We start from the raw sequence: 26578 nt of genomic DNA on the forward strand, positions 1-26578 counted from the left end.
TAGTCTATATCATATATTGCATAAATAATATACTACATATATTATAGACAATATAATTGCTTCCTATACCAATTTCATAAACTTTTTATGATATTCTATAAACCATCTGTATATTACATATGAGGAATATTTGCAATTGGGAGAGAAAACAAGAAAAAGTACATTTATAAACTTTTAAAACAAAAGACTATATATTAAATAATCAAAAAAGACAGAAATACACTATGTACATTCGTATAACATCTTTCATATTTTAACTCTTCTTAACTTCCAACACAATATTTAATTTCAATGTGACTGCTGTTCACATATCCTTTGACGACACACCCGGTATTTGATAGGCAAAGGCTAAAAATACAAAGAGTTCAATTATTTATTGATTTCTTCCGCTTAATGAAGAAATTCAAATGCTATAACTATTTACCAACAACACCATCAACAAGGTCTTGACAAATTTTGGGTTTTGCTACTTTGTCAGAGTGAGCATTACTTTGCTTGCCAGAAAAACTGACACTTCTTAGCCTGTGTTTCCCACCAATGACACCAAAAGATCGTGTACAAATTTATTTGTACCATGCGATTTGTTACATTTGCTGAATTTTACATGGTCAATATATATTTTGTGACCTGGCACTAATTGTTTCTAAATTACAAAGTAAAAGTACTATGAATAAAATTTATATAATTAAACATATAAATAAAGAAATAGATAAATTTTGTAACATGAAAATTCTTACTCTACTAGATCCATCTGGGTATTTAGTTCTTTCCAGATTGGTATGCGTTTCAGTAAGATTTGATTTAGCATTACTATTTGTAATGCTAAATGAATGATTAAGTTGATCAGACATATCAAAAGAGTTAAGAGTGTGAGAGGTTGCTCTACTAGACCCATATAAATTGCTGGGTGCCTTCCACTTCTAAAAAGATGAATGAAAACTTTGAGTTACATTGAAGTCACTTGCATATTGATTTGAGTTAGAGGAAAGACTTTTTGTCAATTTTGGTATATGATGTGTTAAGGAAGATAAATCATGGGGCTTGTTTAACTCCAAAACTCCATTGAATAAGTTCATCAAGTTTAATTTCTAAAGCAACTTTATCTGCATTCTAAAATAAGAACATAAAGGAATACTGAATTTAACTAGCTAAAATTTACAATATACAACACATGTACAATGTTTTCAATAACTTCAATGTTTTCTTCAACACAATCATTTAGCTTTTGCACAACTTTTATAATCATTTTTCTAAAATAAGCTGATGAATTTGAATGAAATATTTTTAAATGGTATTTAACATTTATAAAAAACAGTTTTTAAAAATGTTCATCATAACCACACCATTAAAGTTATCTGATTTGGTAATGGTGGAACAACTTTTACAAGGGTGTTTGCTTGATTGTTTAACTCCTCCAAATCATCTTAATTATTTAAAATATAAAATAGTATAATACTTGTTTCATTAAAAAAAAAAGGAAATTTTACACCTGCATATAAATGTATATATATCCTAAATTCTGCTTACCCCCAATTTTAAGACCTTTGCCTCATAGTTTTTCCAAGTAGGAGAACCAGACTTTAATGCCTGGTTCTGCAACATTGCATTGAAATAACTTGATGACCACTGCACAACAACATTTTCTCCATATACAACTGGACCTTTAATTAAGTCCATTCCAACAACCTAAATGAAATTAGTTAACTAGTAATAAGTATTAATATACTAATGATATAAGTTTTCCCACAGACAAATGGAAAACTTTAAATGAATTTTCAAATTATACCAGCCAAACAAGAAATAAAATAGAAATAAAGTGCTGCAATAAAACAAATGATTAGTAATAAGAAATACTTTTACTATTACTAATTAATACTATTTTATTTTTTTTATTATTTGTTGTAGATTAAATTTAAATTTGTATATATATATATATATATATATATATATATATATATATATATATATATATATATATATATATATATATATATATATATATATATATATATATATATATATATAAAACAAAAAAACAACAACTATGTATGGTACTTAAAGTTTCATGCCTAATGGCAATCATCAGCCATGAAATACAAATCAAAAATGTAAAAACCGTTACAAAATTACAAAAATTACTGTGTCGTGTGCTCTGACATCATAATAGAAAGAGAGGAGGAAAGGAAATATAGAAAGAACAAAAGAAAAGAAAGAAAAGAAAAAAAAGAAAAGAAAGAAAGAAAAGAAATAAATAAATAAAGAAATTAAGAAAGAAAAGAAAAAAAGAAAGAAAAAAAGAAAGAAAGAAAGAATTTAGGCCTAGTCGCCAGTGTCAAATTTGGAAAGAAGAAATTTGTTTCTATGCCTGCATTTTAAAACCAATTCATTAAACTTATCAAATAAGATAACTTCTTGAAACATTATCATCATGTACTTCTTATATATATATATATATATATATATATATATATATATATATATATATATATATATATATATATATATATATATATATATATATATATATATATTAGGGTGGTAGTCAAAAATTAAATGTTCAGATTTTGTCTGGGACAACCTCTAGTCCTGTTCCTATTGATCTCATGAACTCATGTGCAAAATTTCATAAAAATATTCTTTCATTAAAGGGTGCCACATGCCAACTGATAAAACCACATGTACGCGATAGAAAAGATAGCCGTGTAAATTAATGTGTTGTTGAATATTATTTAAATCTTTAAATAAATTTTTTTATCTGTAAATCCATTTTGAACACAACCAGATGTCTTTTCAATGAGGTGTACTCTTTATGTTTTTTTTGAGAATCTGACCAGTTGTTAAATTTATCAACTAATTAATGTTCTGTATATGAAAAATATTTATAAATTTCCAAATACAGATAAAAAAAACAGAAATTTTACTTCATAGCATTTTTAGAAATTTGTTACATTCAAATAGTTAAATTTTTATAGTGCTTAAATATTAATTATTTAGCTGCAGCCCACTTACTTATTTTTTCTATCCCAGAATTCCTTGTAATTTGCCACCCAATCGCCATTTTGTATGTTTATCACTATCAGACTACCAAATTAATTATTTTAACTAAAATTTTTCATTTTTAACATTTTTGCAGTGGAATATCTCAATTGTGAAAAGTCAGTATACATTTAAGTTGTTATTTTGTAATATAAATTATGTAAACTACTTTGAATTTTATTTTATATAAATTCATATATCTAAACTCAAAAAAGATACTGAATAATGGATATCACTGAATATATACTAAATGAATAAAATTTTATAACTTTTGCAATTCACATCATGCTTATTGCATAACTTTATTTGTATTTTTCTAGATTAATAAATATCAGAAAATGTCACAATCAAAACCTGCAACTAGATCTGCAACCAAAATTTACCTTCTCGGTTTCACAAATGCCTCCATTAATGGTACTAGATTACCGTCACGATGGCAAGCATTACAGTTTTTCTTCCATCAGTTGAAAATAAACAAAAAAACCGTGCGAGAAAGTTCGGACATTACTATTAAAACAGTTGCTGATTTTTGGAACAAAGCTTACATGCCAATGACAACATTGCAACATGCAATTGCGAGGCTAGAGAAAATATACAATGAGTGGAGAAAGCTACAAAAGGCTTCAAAAAGAGGAGGAGCAACTCAGATAGCGAAATAAGTTGGACCATCTACTGGACCAGACATTTTGATGTTTAAAAGGTTTCAAACAGCATGGCTATCAATCGTTCGTGACAGATATGAAGACGGTATATCAGATCCTGAAACAGCTTTAGTTTTTAACAGCAACAGAGAAATGATGAAAGAAGCTATTGATTTCATTCAAAACTGCTTGCTGACAGAGAACCAGCCTCGTGATGATTATAGGGAACTTTTAGAACTGTCTTTGATCTACCTGGGTCATATTCCTCCTCGCGGGGTTCATTTTATGGCTCCTGGGGCTATGCATCGGGCCAGATGGATGGCCATGGCTATTTATTCAATCAAAATTTTTCTCTTCAGATCCCAGTTTCGCATGACAAAGCGTGAAATAAATTTATCACGTTTCTTGAATATTTTTGTCTGCTTTGTCTATCTCAACTCATGGTTTACTGCTTCGCTGTCCATTCAAGCTCCACTGAATGATCTCATGTGCCTTAAACGACTCACACAATTCAGGACAATAAATTTAAATGTTGCAAATGTAGCGATAAAGGCATTGTCTCGTCATATGTGGTACCTCAGTGAGGAACTGATTGCCTTTAGTTTTTTTGATGATCGTGTTGATGCAGCTACAAAATACGAGATGGTAAATGCAATGAAAACAAAAACTGGAAATGGAATTCCTGCAAAACATGTTCAACTACGTGAAAACAACATTTCATCATCAGAGCTTGCTGATTTCATTAACTCGAACACCATGAGCTTTTTTGTTATACTGGGCATCTCAACTTCTTGGCCCGAATTGGATTCATCTTTGTGGAACGAGGACCAAGTTTTTATTGCAGCTAAGCATTTTGTAGCCGGTTTGAGCGTTGTGAATGACAGAGCAGAGAGAGGAGTTGCTCTTATCCAAGACTTTAATCAAATTCTAACAAAAGATGAAGGACAAAAGCAAGCACTTCTCCATGTTGTGTCTGAGCATCGAAAACAGTTTCCAGATGCCAAGAAATCCACTGTTGTTAAACAGGACTAAATAGTCATTTTTCCATTCAAAACAAAATGAAAAACTAAAATGATATTGAAATTATAGTTATTTTTTCATGGTTTTCAATGTTCAATACTTTGTTATTTAAAAACTTTTGAATTAAAATAGTTTATGTAGAAAAAAATTTTTAAAGTGCTTACAGCCATTAGCGTCAACCTTAGTGAAACTTTCAACCCCGTGTGGCACCCCTTAATGATGAAATATCCTTCTCAAATTTTGCACATAAGTTTGTTATGCTAAAAGGAACAAAAATAGAGGTTGTCCCATCAATTTACTGTGAAAAAGTTTTTTGAGCACCACCCTAATATATATATATATATATATACATATATATATATATATATATATATATATATATATATATATATATATATATATATATATATATATATATATATATATATATATATATATATATGGCGCTATTTTCCTTTCGTACCCACCTACTTTTATTGCAGATTACAAAAGATCGTCGTCCAAAAGTAATAAAAAGTATAGGAAACAATGCTTTTAGACCAACTTAATATTCTCTAAATTCAATCTGAAAGTGTTAAAAACTCATACGATACGCTAAAACTCACCATTTTTCCAACGTAATGACGAATTTTAAAAAATTACTAAAATGCTTTAATTATAGACCTGGTTTTTATTGCTTGGTAGTTTTATTATAATTTTCGCAATGACTAGCATTTGGATGAACCGCTTAATATTTAAAAATTTAAACAGCAGTGAAAACCATGTTTGATTTTTTAATAACTTATTTCACTTTTTAAACTCGTCATCGCGTTGAAAAAATGGCGAATACTAACGTTTTCGTATGAGTTTTTAACTTTTTCAGATTGAGTTTAGAGTATATTAAATTGGTCAAAAAGTATTGTTTTCTATACGTTTTCTTACTTTTGTAAAGAAATAAACTACTAAAATTGAAAAGAAAAAGTTCCTAGATATTGGGATGCTACAGCTCCACTATTATTTATTTAAAAATATAAAATTAGCCTGTTTATGTATGTATGTATGTATGTATGTATGTATGTATGTATGTATGTATGTATGTATGTATGTATGTATGTATGTATGTATGTATGTATGTATGTATGTATGTATGTATGTATATATATATATATATATATATACATATATGATTTATATAAAACATTATTGTAACATGTTACAACAATTTTTTATATAAAAATCCACAATATAAAATTCAATAGACGTTATTTTCTCAAGACACATGTTTTTTTGTAGAATATCTCTATGATCTAATATTAGATCAATTCTATAGACAAAGTTTCTAGAACTTAGGACAAAAAGTTCTATAGATTTTCTTTAAAACCATTTCATTTCTATAGGAGTTCTATAAAAATAATTGAGTTCTATAAAATTTCTATAGACAATTTCTTAAAGTTTATAGAAATTCAAAATATATTTTGAAGTCTATAGAAATTTCTATAGACTTTAAGAATTTGTCTATAGAAATTTTATAGAACTCAATTATTTTTATAGAATTCCTATAGAAATAAAATAATTTTATAGAAAATCTATAGAACTTTTTGTCCTGGGAGTTTATGTAAATTATATTTTAGAATCTTCAGACAACTCTTATAAGTATTTGACAAGTTTAAATAGTTATAATTTTATATTTTATAATAAGAATAAGATGAGACATCTTAGAGAAAATCCATATGATCTTGCAAATGAAATTTCTTATAAATATATACTATTTAGATAATAAATGTATATTATTTAGATAATAGAAAATATTTTTGAGGATATTGGAGATGTTGTAAGACGTTGTAGAGGGGATCCTTATGGAATCGTTTTCACGATTCGTTTTAGACATAAAGACGAATATGGCGTTAATAGTGTTGAGATGTATAAATGTAAATGTTAGAATATCTAACTGAAAAAGCAAAAAAAAAATCTATCAGATCAAATTGATCAGTAAGTATTCTTTTAAACTTATGAAGAAAACAAGAATCAATATGAGAAAAAAAAGTGTGCTTGCTTTTACAGACGCTTAAATTAAAAAGATTGCAAAAGCATTTGAAAATGTTTAAGTTCTTACAATTAAAATGAGCAAAAGTCAAGTAGCTTATAACACTAACATTGAAGGTGGATTTTTAGGATTGTAGGCTGGACTTGCATCTTTTCTTTTACCAACAATTTCAAGAACTGTATTACCAGCAATTTCAGTATTTAATCTGGTCTTGCTAGAGGTGGTACTCAAAAGCTAGTTGGAGGTGGAATTTGTAGTGCTTTGCACAATAGCGCTTTCAGCGCTAAGAATAAAGAGGAACTTGGAAAAAAAGTCTCTAAAAAGGTCGATATGTTTATAAGATTGAAAGCAATCGAAAAGGTTTGTATCTATCTCTATATAATGGATCTGTACTGTTTTTTGCCGAAGAAAGTATTAAGTTGTAGAGTAATCCCGCAGCAGTGGATATTTGGTGGATATGAATCTGCAAAAAAGAAAGGCTTTTTAATTCCTGTCCAAAATCGCGAATGCTGCAACATTGATTCCAATCATACACCAATGAACACTTACTGACTCTATTGTTTGGAGTGTTATGTGGGCAGCATATAATTATTTGCAAGCTCTTGCATATTTACATGGCACCGTTAAACACACTCTTAACTTTGTAGAACCGCAGACATGACCACAAGGCATGACAACAAATCAGGTAGTAGCGATGTGGTGTCGAACCAAAGCAAAGTTTAAGTCAAAGATGGGGCCAACTAACAGCGAAATTATAGCTGATTATTTGTTTGAATTTATGTGGATACAGAGATTTCCCGAACATAGGTTTTTTCATTTTTGGTATCATGTTGTAACACCATATCTTGTTTGATTACCTCGAAATAAAGCTTAATGTGTGCATCGAACGTAACATATATTATAATTCATATCAAGGATCGTGTAAATCAAAAACGGCTATTCTCATAGCCACACAAATTCGCTATAAAGATTTTTGCGAAGAACATTTTAAGGAATTCTATTTTTATCATTCGATGAAAGTTAATCTTTTCAATTACTCTTTTTCTTTAATGATATTAAAGATTTAATATTATTAAAGACAATTCGTAAATTCTATTAAAAATTAAAATTCACAAGAAGGAATTGCATGTTTCGCAAGAGTAACAAGTTTCATAGCTTGTTCCTTGTCTGATTACACTCGAAAGAACTTTCCCGTCCCGTGTTCTTTATTAAACTTAAGAACATTTTTTTAACGGTAAAACTCAGACTGACAGTATTTTGCTTTTGAAAACAAAACCAATTGTAAAATTGGTTTATTCAAGATATTAGAGATTTGTCGTATATCTTTGTACTTTCAACTTCAAATTATAGCACTTTCCATTGATTTTGAGACCTTTATTTTTATACGATTCTTAATTTGCATAAAATTTTCGATAACAATTAAATATAAAAATAGGGGTGTGGAGTATGGGGTGTGGATTTGGGGAGAAAGTGGAGTAGCGCCTTAAAAAGTTAGGCATCAATAAGCACAGATGATCGCACAGATAATCACACTACTGAAGCGGGGAAAACTACGAAATCAATTATGGAAAACCCGAATAAACCATTCCTGTAACATTCTCAGAAAGTATACAATCAAGAGCCAGTTTCCCTACTTCTTGATAAGGAGCATTTCGACATATGTTTTCAACATAGGGAGCATCAAGCATCAGGTCAAATGAAGGAGTGAAACTGCTCTAACCAAATGTGGCTTTTTCTCAATTTGTGAATTATATTTTTGAATCAGTTAAAAAAAAAATTGTGTTGCACATTAGAAATTATTTTTGTACAATTCTTTTTGAACTTTTGTTTGAAATCTTTGATGTTATCTTTCACAACCCTATTGCTTGTTCTCTAAAAATAAAATCACCTCCATTTTTACCATAAGTCAGCAAAATAAAAATAATTTTGATACGGGCGTGGTTTACATAAAAAAGGATATCCTGGAAATCAAATCGTTGATATCAAGGAAGATCAAGGAAATCAATTTTTTAATTAAAAGCCAGGTTTAGATGCCTTACAGGCCAATAACTTGCGCGCACACGCTTACTAGCGCGCTACTGAAATCTTTAAAGCACGCGAATTATTAGCATCAAGTTTTAATTCCAGACCCCTATATATATACTTTTTTATAAACAAAGTATCTGAATATGACCAGCAATTTTTCCTTCTTCTGGTAAAAAGCAAATATATTTAAAACTGGTACAGATTATGGTATGTCTCAAAATACGTAAAACAATCTGGCCCTGATTTCTATGGAATGTTATTTATTAGAATGTTTGGATTTCCAAAAGCTCCTTAAAATTCGCTGTTAGAAAGACGCTGTTAGAAAGATTTCATTTATAATAAAAAACTCTTTAAACTCTTCTGTACTTCAAATTCTCATAGTGTAGAAGGAGTTTACTACTTGAACATCGTGCTGATGCTGTATACTTAGCAATTGTTTATTTATCTTTGGTATTAAAGCATTTCTGAAAAGAAATTATAAAGCTCTTGAGTGGGATAAAAAAAGGACTTTTATAGTAAAGTTTCACAAAACATTAATCTTTTTATTGATTCAAGGCTCGTTAAAGATGTTGCCAGAAATGGTTGCATTATTTGGCGGTAAAATATATTCGGTTTCAATTTTCAAATGTAAACATCGCCCTTATTTATTTTGACGGATTATATAACCCGTCAAATTAAATAAGTGCGATGGTTCACCTTATGAGATTACGCTCTCATTTGAAAGCATAACGTTATTAGTTGACTCGCACGGAATTGTCAAAAGTTTCAAAACGTGGCAAATTGAAACATAAGATAATAGAAAGAAAAAAAAGTTGGGTCTATTGGTTTATTAACCATTATGATTAAAATTTAGCAAAATAGTACATCAATCAAAAAAATATTATTAGGTCAGCTTTAACAATTCTGGTTTCCTAAAGGCGTTTGGGAGGAGATTGTTGTTTAATTGTAGTCATCTTTAACTTTTGCAGTGTAGAGCCAAACAACTGCAAAGCCTAAACAGGTATTGATGCCTTTATCGGATATATAATTGATGATATATAATTGATGATTGATGAAGTCACAAGTTAATGCTCTTCATACAGATTCCAGAGCTTCTCAATATTTAAAGAACTTTTTTCCTAAATCATATGAAGCCAGAGTAAAATGTTATCATTGGACCAAAATTAAAAAAAAATTAACCAGTGTTGAATTTTCATAGCTACTCAACATTAATGAAAAGCAAGCCTGAGATTGCTTTAAAGCAGTTGTTTCTCGGAAACAAGACTTGCCGTTTCTGTGGAATTCTTCTCTCATGATTTACATGATTTGTGCATAAAACCAATAACATTAAATATTGAAGCAAGAACATTACATGTAAGGAACATCTCAGCCCCCCTTCCCCCCATATAAAAAATAAATCTTGTAAATCAATAACGATTATATTTTTACTAAACTTTTACTTATTTCAAGTTAACAGCGGTTGTTACTTTAATATTCAGAGCCGTAACCACAGTTTTGATTCAGGGATGGGGTGTAGGAGGGAGCAAGGATTTGTTTTGACTAAGAAGGGAGGGGGGGTTATGGTCAAGGAAAAATTTTAAAATAATAATAGTGAGTTTTTTGGTGTGGTAATCAAGTGATTTTGGAAAGCTTGGGAGAAGGGCAATTTATGTTTTAGCTAAAGGTTGGTTAATATCTTAGCTGTAAAAGCGGCAAACTGATTGCAAGTAATTTTCCCAGCTTTCCCTTTTTATAGACCTGAGAAGAACTTCCTGAAGATCGACATATCTTATAATCAGGTTGATCAAATTTCAATTTATTAAAGCTGATAATAACATCGAAAGCTTCAAAATACAATAGGCGGTAACTTTTTTTTGGTAAATCGTGGAAGTGATAAGTTTTTTGTGGCTTAAGGGTTTTTTTTTACAATGGGTTTCTTATGAATTAAAAAATATTTGTTTGAGGAGCGTGCCCCCCCCCCCCCCCCCAACAGTCTGATTTTTAATTCACAAATTTTAATTGCACAGATTTTTATCTGAGGTTTTATCTTTCTATTAGGGTAAGGTTGCTAATATTGTACCGATGCCTATATTGTACTTTTAACATAACTCGTTATTTTTACAACCCACAAGAAATTTTTTAACTTATTTTTTATCTTTGCTGAATGAAATTAAGGAGTCAACTGTTTTTTTTTGTCATCCAACTGCATTAAGGCCAGCGTAAGCTCTTGTTGGTTTGTTATTGGAGATTTCTTATTTTAGGTTTTTATGGCTAAGCATATTTCACTAAAAAAAACAGAAGATATGATTTGTTCAGTGTATTTATGTTAAAGCATAATTTATCTAAATTCAAAATAAATACCTAGAATTTAAAATATCTTATTTTTAGTTGTCAAATTTTTTAATTAACTGAATGTCAGATTAGTTGTGTAAATTGTACCTCAAGGCATGTCCTAAATTGTACCGACGCAACCATTCTGACCGCTAAAAAACGCTTGTAAAGTTTAACAAATTCCTTTTGAGATTCCAATTAGAAAAATATCCATACTTACAATACGAACTTCACCACTTAACAAAAAATAAAAATATTAGTATAACTCTTGTATTAACAAGCAGTCCTTAAAAAGATGCACTCTCTAGTTTAGTTTTACCAATATGTCAAGGCTGGTGTCATGTTGGCTGTGCAGAGGTTTATCAAAAACAGATACAATATATCTGAAACTTTTGCCAAAATAAAGTTTTTATGTATTTTATTTTACAATATTTAGTGTGGTTGTTTTTAAAACAGATATCGTATATATTTTTTACATTATTTAGTATAATTATCTTTAATACCTACCTTCCTCCTCTATTCTAATCTTAGCTAACCCATTGGTAAACATACAATTTAAATAAAAATTGTGCCATATGTGGTGATACCTGTTTTTGGCATTTTCCAGAAGAAAAAAAAGTTCAAGTTGCATAGAGTTTGTTAAATAAAAAACTTCATTTCATTATATTACGGGCAATTAGGTGTTATGTTATGTTATATCAGAATATTTCTAATTGGTGATTTTATAAAAATCATTCCTTTTAATCAGTTCTTTAAATCCCTTAAATCTAAAATCATAAAATATTTGAAAAGCTGTAAAGTAATTGAAATCAAGAAAGTAGTACAATATTGGATTACAACGGTACAATTAAGGATCTAGTTTCCTTATTTGTACTCTTAGCGCTATTTTTTTAATTTGATTCTTCGAGACTTAACGCTTTTTAAATTTTTAGTTTTTTTAACGTCTTTACAACAAACAATCCCTAAATTATGAAATTCAATTGAAAATCCATGTTTCCACTCAGTAGATTGACTACATTTTTTAGTTTTGTCTTAGGGGGTACAATATTGGCAACCTTACCCTACTTCTGCTTCTCTTTTAAATAATGTAAAGTTTAATAACAATATACTTTTTTAACTAAAAATAAAGTCTTTCAAAAAAATTTCTTGGATTAGGCTATTTTAGGTTATTTTACACAAAAAAAACTTATAATTCTTGCATTTTCATATTTTATGGCTTTTTATACTGTTCTGATAAGCCTTACGCAAATTGCTCTAATTTTTAAAAGACTAATGTAAATAAGATATTTTTTTCAATTTCAATTTCAATATTTACAGGAGAAAATAGCTTCCACTACCCCACTTGCTCTAACCCTTTACCTGGGAATTGAGGATGTTTTTTTGCAAAGCATTGTCAACGAAATTCCGCTGATCATATCAATTTATATTTATAATAAATATCACGTGAGTTTCAATGATGTAATATCACGTGAGCATGCGTTCTAAACTAAATCAACAGCAAATTTTGATGATAGAATATCTTAACATATTCCTGTTTACGACTCACGAAGATGTAGTTACACTTAAAATGACTTTTAGTTTATAATTAAAACTATAATTAAGATGGATAAGTCTAACGTTTTGAATGTAAAAGCTTCTTGTGGTACTATTATTAAGCGATTTGAAATCTCTCCATTTCTAACATATGAAGATTTGATTTGTACGGTAAGTTCGTTTTGTATAATATGAATACAGTCACAAAAGCCTTTATCAATCCCACTAAATTACGCCGAGCATATAAAATTTTTAAGTATATCTATATTTATAGCAAAAGAAAAATGAGAAAATTAGTAACAATTTAAATTAACGTTTTCTTTTGAAACCCTCTGCAAAAAAGTCTACATCATTTTCATATTCAAAATAAATAGTACATGTTTTATGCATTTAAAATTAAATAAGATGTTAGCCTTTCTTTTTGCCTTGAAAATTTGTGGAATATCTTTAAAAGGTTTTTTTTTTTGCCCATTCTGATGTTAGTGTCAGATTTAAAGATACCTTATATTATGTTTTCTAACACTTCTCTCATGTTCTTCCTTCAAATGTTTGATTGAGTTTAGGTCAGGTTTTGAAGTTGTTTTGGTACACTATACATTAGCCTCTCCTTCATTAACTTAGCAGTATATTCTGGATCCTTGTCCCTCTGAAGGTACAAGGTTGTCCAAGGTCTATCTTGTATAGGGTAAAGCGGGGTAATAAGATCAGAGGGGCAATAGGATCAATTTTAGAATAGTCTAATTTAAATTACTTAATGCAGTTATGTAAAAAAGAAATTACTTATTTTTACATAGTAGAGATTTACTTACTAAATCAGGGAGTAGTTTAAAACATTTCTTGGGTTTACAGCTATTTTATAGCCATTATTAATTTGATATTTAATATCGATGTTTTTTACGGCAGTTCAAAGGCTTGTTCAAAGTTAATGAAAAACTTTACCGAACTAAGTGCTTTTAAGTTTTTAATTAAAAAGTATATATCCTGTTGTTTGTTTTTATTTTTCTTGAAAGTAAAGTAGTATCTAAGTTATGTAAGTACTTTCTTAAATTTACACAATTCTACTTAAGTAATGTTTTGACATAAAAAAATAATTTAAATGTCTTATTTTTTAGTTAAAAATAGCGAAGTCGTTGAGCCGTCTAATAAAGGTTTACATATTTTAAACATATACCTTTAAGATTAGCTTACACAAAAAAATTTTTGTATTACTAGCAAAAGTAAGACTTAATTTGAGATGCTTGTATCTAATTTTTAATATTTTTATTTAATTAGAGTATAAAACTTTTATTTAAAAATAAGTTGTTCTTAATGCCCTCCCTGACAAGTAAAAATGGCAAAACTTTTTTTTTTGTTGTTTAAATAAATCTTGTTTATATTTTTTCTAGAATGGTTCGAACATACCAAAAGTTTAAACTATTAATAAATATATTAACAGGTTTTTAATTTCATATAATAATCATTTTGTGTTTGAAAGTTATGATCAAGTAATATATACAACCCCCTCATTTTGGGGAGGGTAAAAATTTCACATGATCATAACTTTTTATCACTAAAAAATTATAAGATCAAATTTTAAACCTTTTGATAAATTTAAATGTGTTATAAGATAGTTAAAAAAATATTTTTATTAGCTCATTGCCCCCACCTATGGGGCAATGGTGAAAAATTTTGGGGTATTTTAGTTCCCAGACTCGAGTTAACACAATATTTTGCAAAACATTCTCATTTGACATTTGGATTAATATACTAAAGTTAAAAGCTTGCACATTGCCTAAAAGTGAACTCTATTAAACATCAAAAAAAATCCTGTTTCCCCAAATTGCTAGTGTTTATTACTATATAGCTGTAAATTCTGTATAAAAAGTTGTTCACCTTTCACAAAAATGTTTTTTTTTTTTATTAAAAGAATTTTTGCTTAAGATTTTCTAATATTAGTTTATTTCTTAGAAAGTAATTAAAAGAAAATAAAAAATTTCTATTAACTGGAGATAGTAGTGATCATTTAAGTAGAGATAAGAAGAATAAAAGGGTGTGTCATTGCATAGTTGACATTTTATCCAATGCCAAAGGCACTTTAATTACATAAAGAGATGATATTTAAGTTATCAAATGGAAGTTTAACATTTGCGCTAAGTCTTGATCAAGATATATAGATTGAATATACCTGCTCTTATTGCCCCCCCCCCCCCCTTTTTTTTTTTGCAATTTTTTTTTTTTAGCTTCAAACCAGTATTGGCACTATAAGAAAGCTTTTTTTTCAGAATAAAGTGGTATGCCTGGTATAAACTTATGTTGTCTGCCTTAAGGGGAAAAAGAAATTTAAACTTCACAATAGTTATTTATTTCAATAGAAAAATCTAAAAGTATATAAAAAAAGTGGTCTTAATGCCCTCCTTTACCCTACTACCTCAGAAAATCTCTAGGTAATATGAATTGTCTTGTATACCAATCAACATCAGTTGTATAAATGTATGAACCTCTTCTAAGCTTTTGCTATTTATTTTTGAAAACTCCATATCGCCTGGCTAGTTTAATGGAACCAAACTTTGATAGTGAGCATTTTTTAACAAAACCTCAAGTATTTTGTATAGTAATTATTTTGTATATAATTATTTGTTTTAATATAGAAATAAATATACCCTTTATCTTGTGCATCTTATTTCATGTACAATAGCAATCTTAACAAGTTTGTTAGAACATATATTTAGTATTGCTTTTTGTTGTTGTATTTTTTTTTTTTTTTTTATGTTTCAGTTGAAAAAGTTGCTTGAAATTGACCTGATTAAGAATGTTAAGTTTCTGGATGATGAAAAAGATTTAATAACAATTAGCACAGAAGAAGAATTTTCAGAAGCCCTAAAAACAGTTTCAAAGACCAATGGAATGTTAAGAGTTTTTGTCAATGAAAGTGATGTTCATAAAAGATTTCAAAAGGAAGAAATCTCAAGCAGTTCATTTAATCAAGCTAAGATTTGTAATCAAAATCCTGATGCAAAATTGAATGTTGAACAAGCAAATAAATTGCAATATTCACAATTGCCTAAATCAACACAATCATCAACTCTCCAGAGCGTCGAGTTAAACTGCATATCTTCATTGCTTTCAAACCCGAATAAGGTGAATTTTCTCAAAAATACCGAATCCAGAAAAATAAGCAATGATTTGCCTGTAGATAATAAAGCTCATGGAAGTCATCCAAAAGCAAAAAGAAGTAAGAAAAAAAAAGGTTCAAGTAGTTCTGACTCAGACAGGTATATTTAGTTTGGATAACTCAAATGTTTAAAATAAATAGTGTTAATTAACAAATAATTTTTATAAAGTTATTTTTTTAAGTTTCAAATTAAATGTTTAATTTCTCAATTAAGATCTTCCTCTCGCTCCTCTATCGCCTCATCCTCATCATCATCTTCTGATGAAGTTTCTTTTTCAAGTGTTCAGCCATCTGTGAAAAAAGTAAAACATAAATATTTTTGTTTGTTGACATTTTTTAAAGCAATTCTTCAAGTTATTTAATGTTTAATATAAATTTTTTATTAAATCTTTGTTCTTGTATATTATGAGAAGTAAATTTTTTAATAGTATCTCAAATCATTCAAAAAAAAAATTTATAATGAAACTGCAAAAGAATTACAGACTTTCCGAGATTCTATCAAAAGTGAAGTAATTAATACTGTGACCCATGCTGTATTGCAAAAGCTTGAAGGTGCTGTCATTCATTCTGTGCCTGGAAGTAATTTGGTTAATCCCCCACAATTAAAAAAAACACTTAACTCTCGGCGTATGTATTTTTATATTTACCTTCAAATAATTTAATAATATTGTTCCAGTCAAAACAAAAAAAAAAGATAATAAAATTCTTAACCTTTTCACTTTTTTTTGTCAAGTAAATAATTTACTTAAGTTAGCAGCAGAATGTTTTTATGTCAATTACTTTGTAGCACGGTATCAACATCGCAATGTAACATGTGACAATTGTGAGCTAGAAATATTTGGACCAAGATACAAGTGTGGGTAAGTTTAAGATTAGATTCACAAAATTTTTATAACTTGAGAACCAATAAAGATTTATCAAATAAAATGTTTTTGTTATACAAAATCTTTATTCACTGGGAAAAGTAAGGTGTTTTTTGATTCTGACACTAGACTTGGCTTTAGGTCCTTACTGATCACATTTCTGATGGTGTGCTCACCTCATTACCTTACTGGATACTCATGTAAGGCTAATGAGAAAAAGTGTACAAATAGCTCGCTTCGAGTTGTTATAGGGCCTCTTAAGAAAACCACTCACTTGAAAATGTGAAATCACAGTGTAGGCCCTGATTACCATGAGATTACCATGAGATTACCATTGAGATAATTAACAAGTATTTAAACCATGTTTAAGATTACCAATCTCATCTTAGTCTTTGGGTGTTGTGAAATTCATGGTAATCTCAATTATAAGCTGATTTTTAGTACTTTTATTCACTTTTTAACTAATTTTTTTCATTTGATTATGTTTTCATACTTTTCAATAATACTAAACTACATATGTAGAAATTATAACAGAACAGTTGTTTTGAAGGCATCAATTATTTTATGAAATTTGCAGTTGCTACTGTGTCACTAACTATGATTTAAAAATCCCTTTTTTTTAAAATATTTTCTATAAATTCCAGAAATTGCAGTGATTATGATTTATGTGAAGATTGTGAAAGCATTGAAGGTCTTCATTCACCAAGTCATGTTTTTTTGAAGATACACTACCCCTCATGTCATGCTGGAAGAAAGATTGGTGGCAAATCTCGTCCTCTTTTGCAAACAAACATATATGAGGAAAGAGAAAAAGAACGAGAGAAGTATTTTTTTAATGAACCTAAAAAAAATTAAGTCTAAAAACTAGTTTCCATTATTTTACATGTGAAGGAAAAAAAAAAAGCCAAATGTTTTGAATAGTACAGTTTATTTTTAAGAGTATGTTAATGTGAATTCTTTTAATGAATTCCTTCAAATTAATTTTTATAGAGAAGATTTGTTACAGAGAAAGTTGTCTTCAGGCTCTGAAGTGAATGTGAAGGCTCTTGACATTGAAAATTTAAAATCAAAAATCATTGAGGTTGAAAAACACAGGTATTAACCAATTTTAAAAATGTTGTGTACAGTTTGTTGAGTTACTGGTACTAGTTAGATTGAGGCAGCAAAGTTGACATGCTGATAACATAATTGTAATATTTTAAAAGCACTTTATCTAATATAGAGAATTTCTGGAAATTAAGAAAAGTGAGTGGAAAAAGTTAAAAAAAGAAGCTAAAAGGAATAAAAAATCGCTGGCTAAGAAGTTAAAGCAACATGGAAAATTGTAACTTGTTTTTTTAATTTTTATATTAAGTCTATTTAAGAATGTCTAAGTAATCTGTTTCTATATAGAATACTTGAGCTTGCAAAGTATTTGTCATGGAGTTTTTGTTTTTGTAGTATCTACAAGGGCTGTGATACTGTAAAGAGTGAGTTGTCTGACCAAAATCCATATAATAAAAATTTGCAAGACAGTCTCTTAGCATCTTTCTCTGGTCTTCATGTTTTACCTGTGAAATCTGAATCAAGTTTACAGAACAAAGTTGGTACAGTTGAAAATGAATCTAAACTCTTTGAAACTCATGATTATGTGGCATCATTAAAATCACTTGAGGACTCTTCAGACCATGCAGAGGAAACCCAGTCTGATAGTGATGTTGTTGTTGTAAACTCAGAGATTAGACCTTTGGAAATCCATTCTAGTAATATATTAATGTTTTTACCTAGAGAATGTTTTTACTCTATAAAATGGGATACCAGAGTTATTTAACTGCTAAATTATTTTGTTATGATTCTTTTAGTTTTGAGTTTCCATACAACAGTCAGTCCTTTTGCTTATAAATATTTTCTATTATGTTTGTATTTATTATATTTAACTTTCAGATTAAAAAGGTTTAACTTTTCTTTTGTAAAAATTTTAGATCAAGTTTCTGGTTTAATGTCTAAACCAGGTAAGTTAGAAGATTTTAAAAGTTAATATATTTAACTCTGCTCAAATAGAATTATGGTATCAAATATGAATATCAAAATATGAAATATGTCTCTGTAATTCTCATGATACATTTTTAAGATTTGGTTGGTTGTACCAGTGAGTATCAATCAACAGATGACTTCATTGTTGTATCAAAGTTCTTTGATTTGAATGTTCCAATAGATGGTTATCATTACCCCCCACATCTGGTTAATCATGATGAATCACTAATAGATAGTCTCAAAGGTCTTTTTTCTTATGTTATTATGAAATTATAAATTCTTATGTTAGTATGATAAATGTTAGCTGTTTCCAAAAAAATTTCAATTATTTATATATTTCAAATTATTTTTTAGTGTCAATTGAAAAACAGGATCATTCTCCAGATCTTGGGTTATCAAATACAAAAGGTTCAGCTGACTCTTCAATTGATGTCTCTTCAGTAGAAACATTACATGTTGATCTTGTACCTAATCAAACTGGAGCTTCTTTGAGCTCAGTCTCAACACCTAATGAAATTGTGTCTCTAGTTAAGTTTGATGATGGAACTTTTGAAGTACCTCCTCCTACTAATCACTTAATGGATCCTATTGATCTTGTAGCATCTGTGCATTTAACCTCAAGGTAAATGTTAATAGTTAAAAATATATTTCAAAGAAAATAATTATCTGATATAATTTATTTCAAATTTCAAGTTTCAAAGTATATTAAATAAATAAAATAAGTGATCTATAATAATATATAGTAAATAATATATAGTAAATAATATATAGTAAATAATATATAGTAAATAATATATAGTAAACAAAGTATAATAAGTAAAATATCATTAAAAATTTTAATAAATTATAAATGAAATTTGATAAACAAAATATAAATGAAATTTAATATATAAAATATAAATGAAATGTAGACAATTTTTTACTTTTTTTAGACAACCTCCTGATATTGCCATGTCTGGCTCACAATTTGATGCTGTAAAGTATGTTGATAGAAGTCATAATCCAATTCTTAATGTGGTTTTATCTCAACCTGCTAGCTCACCATCTGAAGCTGCTTTGGTAACTCAACCTTCCATAGATTGTAGTAACCAAGTGATACAATCCTTAGAAAGTAACCAGGTCAGGCTGCTAGATCAAGCTAATGCTTTTTATAAAAACAGTAAAGAAGATACAGTTGAAACATGTTCATCATTGGAAATGGATCAAAATTTTCCAGGTTTGTATATTGTTTTTGAAAAATGTCTAAATGTTGTTGATGAGTTATATAAAAATTTTTTAGTTTCTAATTTATTGTTTTAGTTTTTCCAGTGAACAGAAACAACAAAGAGGTATGATTTGTATCCTAAAGTTTTCAACAGAGCACTGCTTGTTTTAGGTTTTTAACATAACACTATTATTTATAATTTAAAAAGGGAAATATTCTTAAGTAACAGTTTAGCATAATAGATCACAAGCAAAAATAGTGTTTGGGTGTAATGTTTTTTGTTAGTAATTTTTTAAGCCTATTATTAAAAACTGGTGGGGTTGAGTATTGTTTTTTGTCCTTTTTTATTTTTAATTTTAGCTTTTAAATGTTTTTTTTTTAGGCTGGTTCAACTGTAACTAGTACTATTATTGATGCAGTTTCCACTGTTGCAAATACCATTTCTAATGCTATTTCCCCTAAATCACAAATGCGATACAATATCAATCATGAAAATGTTACAAATGCAGTAAGTTTATTTCTTAAAGCCATAACGCATCAACAAATAGAAAAAAAGCTTTTTATTAACCTGTGAGACAATTTTCAAACGCAACAAGACTGCATTTGAACCATATGAACTCAATAAACACCATTTTTGCATTAAGACTGAATATTAATTATGTACCATGAGATGTTCCTTTTTATTCACGTTGTAGAAGCAATTTTTAAAAATTTTTTAAATATTTAGCAATCTAAACGATTCTAATGTCTCCAAAAACCTTCTTGATCAATGCGCTGTTTCAGTTGCTTCATTCAGTTTTATCAATTTAAATCAAAAATTGAACTTTACATTAGAAATGGTTACTGCTATAGCCCTTACTTTAAGTCAATGGATTCCAATATTTTTATATTACATAATATCCAATATCATTATCATTCCAATGTGTGTGTGTGTTGTGTGTGTGACTTTTAGTTTTTTTTCTCACAAATTTTTTAACTTGGTGAACGGATTTCACTAACAAAATGAAAGCTTATAAATATGTAAAGCTTATTATTTTATGTTATTTTATAAATAAAAAATGTGTCATATTGTAAATACTATATAATAAACATAGTATGTGATCATCAGGCTTGGTCGGGAAAGGCGTGCGATCGCACTCTAATCTTGACCACGCATACAATATTTAGTTACGACAACTTGCCCACGGCTTCATATACTTTTTGAAGTGTTTTCAAAACATCTTAAGAGCCGTGGCCAAGTTGTCGCAAATAAATATTTTATGCGTGGTCAAGATTAGAGTGCGATCGCACGCCTTTCCCGACCAAGCCTGGATCATGAAGTATAACATATACAGTAGTTTTAAAAAAAAATAGGCGCATTAATCTTATGTATGTTTATATATATCTACATACATAAAATGCATGCATGCATGCATGCATACACTGTGTGACAAAAGTTATCGTACACTTTAAAAAAAATACTAACTCTTAATTTAGAATAAAAGAAATGCAAGGAACAAGTTAAAAACTGAATAAAAACTATTTGATTTATAATTATTTAAACAAAAATTGAAAAAACAGAACAAGAAAAAAATTTTATTTTAATATCTTGATGAAAAAGCAAGAAAAGTAACAAAAAGAAGGTGACAAAAGTTATCGTACGCTTTCAAAATAGTACACTTTGATAAATATTATGGGAACTAAACTTATATTTTAGTATCGTGATTTTGTCCTTTAGCTTTTACAACAGCAGCAAGACGTCTTGGCATCGATTCAACGAGTTTTTTTGTAATAGACGGATCGATTGATTCCCACGTCTTTACAATTTGGACTTTTAATTGTTCAATGGTGTTTACACCTGTTCTATCTATTCGTCTATCGATTTCATCCCATAAATGTTCTATTACATTCAAATCAGGGCTTTGAGGTGGATGATTTTGTATGTCCCAACCTTTTTTTTCCATAAATTCCATCACATCTTTGGCCTTATGTTTGGGATCGTTATCTTGAAGAAAAACGAAGTCATCACCAATACCAAGATTACGTGCTGATTGTTCAACATTTTCTTTAATAATACGTTTATAGTAATGTTTATCCATATTTCCTTCAATAAATATTAACTTTCCAACACCTGCTGCCGACATACATCCCCAAACCATTACTGATCCATTTCCGTGTTTAAATGTTCGGACTGTAGTTCCATTTTCTAAGCTATTTTTTGATGAACGCCATACACGAATTCTACCATCAGATCTTTTTACATTAAATTTAGACTCATCTGTCCATAAGACTTTATTCCAGAATGAGTCTGGCATATCAATGTACGTTTTAGCATAGTTTAATCGAAGCTTACAATTTTTATCACTAATACAAGGAACCTTTCTTGGAATGCGACTCACTATTCCTTGTCTTTTAAGACTTCGAATGACTGTTTTTGGACTAATTTTAACCCCCAAATCGTTTTCTATTTTGCAAGCTAAAGTTTTGGCACTTACAAAACGATTTTTCTTGATTGTGGAAGCTAAGCTTCGTTCAGCACGCTAATTCAGTTTTTTTGGACGACCACTTCGGGGCAAATCAGCTAATTTTCCTGTTTTTTTGAACTTGTTAATAATTGAAGAAACTGTGGATTTTTTAGAATCAACAATTTTTGCAATACAATTTAACGATTTTCCTTCATTCCAATGCTTAATTATTAGCTTACGAATTTCTACAGTGGTCTTAACCCGTTTCGAGCTCATTTTACTTTTTTTTAACCAAAAAATTCATTTAAAACAATTGAAAATAATCTTAAAGTGTTTATAGTTTACTTTATTTTTAAAAATGTATGAAAAATGGTGGACATAACCGTTTGGAGTTAAATAAATATTAGTGTACGCCAAGTGTACGATAACTTTTGTCATCATCTTTAATGTACTTTTTTCAAATTTTGAGCCTAATTTTAATGTTATTTCAATATAAATTCCAAAAAATTCATAAATTAACAAAATAAATACTATTAAAAAAAAAATTATAAATAATTTTCATTAAATATAGCATAAAAACTGTGTCTATATTGAATATTTTTTTTTTTTCTTAGCGTACGATAACTTTTGTCACACAGTGTACGTACGTACGTACGTACATACATACATACATACATACATACATACATACATACATACATACATACATACATACATACATACATACATACATACATACATACATACATACATTTATATAAATGAAAAATATAATTTGATAACATAAATTTCAAAAACCTTCGAAATATTTACATTTCGTCAATACCGTTTTTTCCGGTTTGTGTTTTGAACCAATTAACTTTATTTGGGCTCAATTGAAAGGTATACGTAATCTTCTTGTAATTTTAACTTCTAAGCGTGGTCTACCTAATCACTTTGAATTACTTTATCTTAGCGTGGCCTACCTAATCAAAATGAATATTTATCCGCATCCAACGAAATGCAACAACTTTTTGATATGGGATTCTGTGATCGCGTAGTGAACCAAAATCTTTTGACGCAATTCAAAAACGACGTTGATCAGTGTATCGACGTACTTCTTAAAATGAATAACAGTAATAACTGGAGCAATACTCGTCATTAGCTGCATTTATTTGACGAGTTATTGTTAAATTTTGTTATAAACTATCTTAAAGGTTTTCGATTTTGTATTAGTAATTATCTGTTTATTCTGCTTGGTACATACCAATCATGGCTGCTTGTTAAAACATTGTTACGTTTGTCAAGGTTGGTTTGAGTTTGAAGTTTTTTATAATTAAAACTACAATTTTTATGTGAATGAAAATGCAAGAAGTATTTGCTAACAATAACTGACTTTTTTCGCTTTTACTTCAAATTCGTGATCTGTTTGTCGTGAAGGTGTGAATATTTTGTTTCTTTTTGTAAATATATTTGGTGGAAAAACGTTTCTTGTGTTTTTTGTTCAACTTCTTTTTGCCTATTATTGTAATATTATTTTGTAATATAATTGTAACATTTACGCACTTCAATTTACTCAGATATAATCACGATACCTTTTATAGGAATCGGTACAAAACTCAATTTCCTCTGACTCCTTATTATCCTAATCATGTTAGTCCATTGCATAGAGTAGTATCCAATATTTTAAAATAGCAGGTTTATCTTTATCGTATCTCAGGTTTATCAGGAATAATCTTCTCATACTTTGAATTAAAAAGCACAAAAGAAAGTGCCTAAACCTCTCACCCCTTACTTTTCTTTAAATTAGTCTGGGCTTCTTAGAAAGCAGTGGACATTCGAATCAACTTCGAAGAAAATTAATTAGAAAACGATTCTTATCGATATCAATAAGATCGATATCGACATCGGTTTAAAAAAGATACTGATATCGATATCGTATCGAAGTACTGATTTTTTTGACTCCCAATTGGCTTTTCGATTAAAATCGAGATTTTTATTTTTAGTATATAGCTCATCAAATTTCCTTTAGAAATCAATATTCTCATCTTTTTGATTTGAGTGTTAATTTCGCTATGTAAGTGAGCATCGTTTTCTATTAAATTATGATCTTTTTAAATTGGAAATTAAAACTAATATTTAGTGTTAATTTCGCTATTAAATTTTGATCGTTTTTCTTAATCAAGCGCATCGCTTTTATTAAATTATCGTTTTTATTCGGAAATTAACACTTAATTTAACCAGTCAATAGTAATAAGCTCATCAAATTTTCTTTACAAATCTTTCTTTAAAAGTATTCTAATACATCCAATGACATTCAACACTTTCTCAAATGGATTATATATCCCAATCTACTTATTCTCAAATCTCAAAACTCTTATTCATTAACAATGGCTCCAAACATTATTTTCACCAAAGTTGAAACCAAACCATAAACGAAAATAAAAAAAAAGACAAATTGCAAAATGGAACTTAAAATCACGGCAGTCGGATCGCAGGGGCAGGAATACCCTTGAAAAATGACCCTGCATCCCCCTGATTGAGAGAAATTATTTTTTGAAAAAAAAAATTCTTTATAGTGAAATCAATCATAAATTGTAATTAGGTTTCAAACTTTATCAGAATATATTTTGACGCTCATAAGATACAGCCATATAAAGTTTAGGACCCCCTCATTTTTTGAAGTTTTTAAATATTTAGAAAAGTGGTCAAAAAAAGAAAAAAGATGCGGTTTTTAATTCGTTTTCAACGGTTTCTATTTCATGTCAACCTGCTCGAAAGAGTGGTTAAAAAAATCTGAAGTAAAAATAACTTCAACTTAAAACCTCTAAATATGAACAGTGTAATCGAAGTTAAAAAAAATAACGGACATGCAACAAAATATTTTTGTATATATTGTATTAAGTGATTAATAAACATTTTTCAGAAAAAAAGAAAAGTTTGTTTTTGTTCTTATTTGTTTTAAATTATTTTTTTAAAATATTTTATAAACATTGAATTTTCTTGATTTTTTCAAATATACGATCAAGTTAACCATTTCTGTATTTATTATTTTTTCCAGTAAATTTCCGCCTACTTTAAACAAAATTGTTAGTAACATTAGAAAAATTGAAAAAAAATTCATAATTTTTTTTTTAAATATGATTTTTAGCAATAAAGTTTATAAAAACATAAAAAATTAATATCAGCTAACATCAATTGCTGTGAATAAAAAGCATTTTTCTAAATGTTTAGTGTATTTATTATTTTTTCCACCACTGTATATATTATTTGTTGTTGTTTTTTACATAATTTCTTACCACTGCGTATTGCTAACATTTTTCAATTAGAAATTCTGTAGAATAGATGTAACATGCTGAACAAGTAAAAACTCCACATGATCAACAAAACGCTGAACCCCTAAAAAACAGTTAATGGTACTGATTTTTTTAACATCAATTATTTTTGTATTAGAAACAGAGTGTATGGGGGCCAGAGTTAAATTTATTACTTGGTTTTTTGGCTATATGATTAGGGCCACTCTAATATATATGTACTTTGACTCACACTGAGACTTAAAAAATAGTAAAGCAATATTTTTTTATACGATATACTCGCAAATCTCTAATAAGCAAGTTTAAAGCAACGAAGGGACCCCGTAAAAGCAACATCGATTAATTAGTTTCATCATTTCTCTAGAAACTTGCTTAGGTCGTAATGGGATTTTAGAATTTGTTTTCTAGTCTTCTAGGTAAAAGTGAGGCAGAAATACTACTTAATATACAGATTAATCATAGATGTTAAGTAATATAGGAGTAGTAACCAGTGCAGTAAAAGTTTTCGGCATAATTAACGCATACTCTTTTAACGAAAGGGCTTTAAGTACTTTCTATTGAACACACAGAACTTAGGTCTAAATACTAAATCTTTAATAATATGGGTAAATAAACGTTTGATGAAAGTTCGTGAATTAATCGCTAAAAACTAATTTTTTATGCCCAATAACCCATGACCCATGACCCATTATTCAAAGAGGTTTTGTGCTACACCCCAAGCAATGCTTTGCCTTCTTCTTTTTGTACACAAAAGCTTATGTTTTCCACCTGCCTTTGTATATTCAAACTCTAAAAATGGAATATTTAAGTTAGTTACTAAATGTTAAAAAAAGGACCGACGATACAATATTTTGTTTCCTTGTTCCAACCATGTATACATTTACTAAGCATACAAAATTGTAAGTCTTAGCGGCGAAAGAAAATCAATAACATAACAGAATTAATAAGAAGTAAGCAGCGAACAATCGACGATCGAGTTTTTTTCATTTCGATATCGATCAAAAGCAATGATATATATTGTC

At 28.7% G+C, this 26578-nt stretch overlaps 2 protein-coding genes and 1 long non-coding RNA gene across 9 annotated transcripts; 2 read left to right on the forward strand and 1 right to left on the reverse strand.

Annotated features, from left to right (window-relative positions):
- Positions 1–163: 163 nt before the first annotated feature.
- Positions 164–5313, reverse strand: LOC149884212 (uncharacterized). 6 transcript variants are annotated; one of them, XM_090098850.1, is made up of 6 exons: positions 5169–5313; positions 4862–4957; positions 1528–1686; positions 738–920; positions 425–643; positions 164–348 (listed from the first exon to the last, which is right to left on the reverse strand). In XM_090098850.1, exons 2-5 carry the CDS (start codon positions 4865–4867, stop codon positions 518–520), a joined length of 474 nt encoding a protein of 157 aa, XP_089954976.1. In that variant the 5' UTR covers positions 4868–4957; positions 5169–5313; the 3' UTR covers positions 164–348; positions 425–517. The 6 variants fall into 6 exon arrangements, with proteins under 6 accessions (XP_089954976.1, XP_089954975.1, XP_089954979.1 ...); XM_090098849.1 differs by having other exon boundaries at positions 5165–5313; XM_090098853.1 differs by having other exon boundaries at positions 738–1110; positions 5165–5313.
- A 1069-nt stretch (positions 5314–6382) lies between these two features.
- Positions 6383–8554, forward strand: LOC149884213 (uncharacterized). Its single transcript, XR_016455749.1, has 2 exons — positions 6383–6665; positions 6849–8554. It is a non-coding gene; the product is annotated as an uncharacterized LOC149884213 (long non-coding RNA).
- Positions 8555–12521: 3967 nt separating this feature from the next.
- Positions 12522–23865, forward strand: LOC145185104 (uncharacterized). 2 transcript variants are annotated; one of them, XM_090097051.1, is made up of 16 exons: positions 12522–12759; positions 15343–15839; positions 15954–16041; positions 16168–16366; positions 16527–16599; positions 17247–17426; positions 17593–17697; positions 17825–17926; positions 18043–18344; positions 18564–18593; positions 18713–18859; positions 18970–19237; positions 19548–19831; positions 19915–19943; positions 20202–20327; positions 23219–23865. In XM_090097051.1, the coding sequence occupies exons 1-16, from the start codon at positions 12658–12660 to the stop codon at positions 23405–23407; spliced, it is 2721 nt and encodes a 906-aa protein (XP_089953177.1). In that variant the 5' UTR covers positions 12522–12657; the 3' UTR covers positions 23408–23865. The 2 variants fall into 2 exon arrangements, with proteins under 2 accessions (XP_089953177.1, XP_089953178.1); XM_090097052.1 differs by lacking the exon at positions 20202–20327 and having other exon boundaries at positions 23219–23727.
- The last annotated feature ends 2713 nt before the right edge of the window (positions 23866–26578 follow it).

This window comes from Hydra viridissima, unplaced genomic scaffold, assembly GCF_058129835.1.
Source record: "Hydra viridissima isolate aposymbiotic clone 2 unplaced genomic scaffold, HvirCarnegie_v1 scaffold_9, whole genome shotgun sequence".
Lineage (NCBI taxonomy): Eukaryota > Metazoa > Cnidaria > Hydrozoa > Anthoathecata > Hydridae > Hydra > Hydra viridissima.